Source organism: Egretta garzetta, unplaced genomic scaffold (genome assembly GCF_000687185.1).
Source record: "Egretta garzetta isolate BGI_Z169 unplaced genomic scaffold, ASM68718v1 scaffold105, whole genome shotgun sequence".
Classification (NCBI taxonomy): domain Eukaryota; kingdom Metazoa; phylum Chordata; class Aves; order Pelecaniformes; family Ardeidae; genus Egretta; species Egretta garzetta.
Genome location: NW_009259598.1, coordinates 1,670,442 through 1,672,110, shown reverse-complemented (window position 1 = coordinate 1,672,110; position 1,669 = coordinate 1,670,442). Strand labels below are relative to the sequence as shown.

Here is a 1,669-nt window from a genome sequence, read left to right as displayed (position 1 = left end):
TTCCTTCTTCCCTTTCGCTCTGCTCTTGGGCTCTGGCTTTTCCCAGCCCTTCTTGCTTTGCGCCGGTGTTTTGGAAGTTGGTGGCTCAAAGCACGCTCCAGCTGAACCCGGTGGTACGTGAGTCCACGCTCGCTGGGTGTGGGGTCCCAGCTGCTCCCTGCCCTCCCCGTCCCCACCAAGGTGCCCCGGCTGTCCCCAGGGAGAGCGGTGGCGTGGCGGGGGGCTGCGGCAGGAGGGCAGGCCCGTCCGTCTGGCGTTAGGGTGGTCGTCCTGGCTTAGTCACCGGCTGGTACGAGTGCTCCAGGATGTCTGCTCCCTCCCCATGCCTCAGTTGCCCTGCTGCAAAATAGGCTGTTCCTGATGTGCCGTGTCCTCTTCTCAGGGTCACCTCCGTGCCTGGCGGGCGCCTGCATCCCACCCCCCCGGTGCGCCATGGCGTCCCGCATCGGCCCCCCCGTCCACTACCAGTCCCCACCACCCGTGCCCGGAGAGGTCCTCAAGGTACAGTGCTAGGGGTGTCCCCCCTGCCCTGGGGCCAAGGGGGTGCGGGCGATCCCTGATGGTTTGTCTCCTTGAAGGTCCAGTCCTACCTGGAGAACCCCACCACGTACCACCTGCAGAAGTCACGGGACAAGAAGGTTCAGGCTTATCTCTCCGAAACCTATGGGCCCCCCCCCCCCCCCCCCCCCCACCCCCTCCCCCAAGCCACCCCCCGCTGCCTCACCCGGCGTCCGACCCAGCCACGTCATGTCCTCCTCGGCGGGCAACAGTGCACCCAACAGCCCCATGGCCATGCTCAACATCGGCTCCAACCCCGAGCGGGAGGTGAGGAGGTGCCACTGAGCTGCTGGGGGAGGCAAAGGGGCTGGAAAGGGCAGAGAAGCCCATTGGTACCTTAACACCTTTCCCTTTTAGTTTGATGAGGTCATTGATGACATCATGCGCCTGGATGACGTTTTGGGCTATATGAACCCCGAAGTCCACATGCCCAACACAGTGAGTCTCTGATGCGCGTTTGGAAGAGGCCAGACCCTGGGCTGCGGGAGGGAGGGTGGCCTGGGGGTCCCGCAGCCCCATGCTTGCAGGTGGCACAGACAGGACCTGTCCTTCTGCCACGTCCCTGCAGTGATGCCCGGGTACCAGCCCAATCCAGCCTGGTCCCTGGGATGGGTGTCCCTGGGGCTGGGGGAAGGGCAGCAGCGAGACCTTCCTTTTTCAACTGCGAGAGCCAGTTCTTCAACTTCTTTCCCTCTTTAATGACAGTTGGGAGCCCTTCTAAAAAGCCGGAGGGACAGGAGAGGGGCATGGGGAGGAACCAAGCATCTGCTGTAGCGTGGGGGGATGTTGGTGCCAGGAGAAGTTTCCCAGCCAGAAGCTCTCTGGGAGCAGCACCATCTCCTGGGTCAGATCCATATGCCAGCCTGTGCGTCCCAGTGGGATTCATCCTCCTGGGCCCTTCTCGGGTGTGATTCATCTGCCCTATTTCAGATGCTGGCCGTGGGAGGGGATCAGCTGTGCCCTTTGAAGTCCTGTTTTCTTTGCTGCTCTGATTATAGCTATTTTAAGGGCCCAGGAAGACAATTACACCTGCCTGGGCTACGCACTCACATCCCAGAGGCCGAGCAGCTGGGCTTGAGCCCCGCTCCCGTGGCCCCGGATGGAGCTAACC

At 62.5% G+C, this 1,669-nt stretch overlaps 1 protein-coding gene across 1 annotated transcript in view; it reads left to right on the top strand.

The window, feature by feature from the left end:
- Positions 1–1,669, top strand: part of TFEB (transcription factor EB) — a 12,072-nt gene that overhangs the window by 6,373 nt on the left and 4,030 nt on the right. The window contains 4 exon segments of the mRNA XM_035893742.1: positions 383–501; positions 579–667; positions 669–825; positions 916–996. Of these exon segments, the coding sequence (XP_035749635.1) occupies positions 383–501; positions 579–667; positions 669–825; positions 916–996 (446 nt within the window).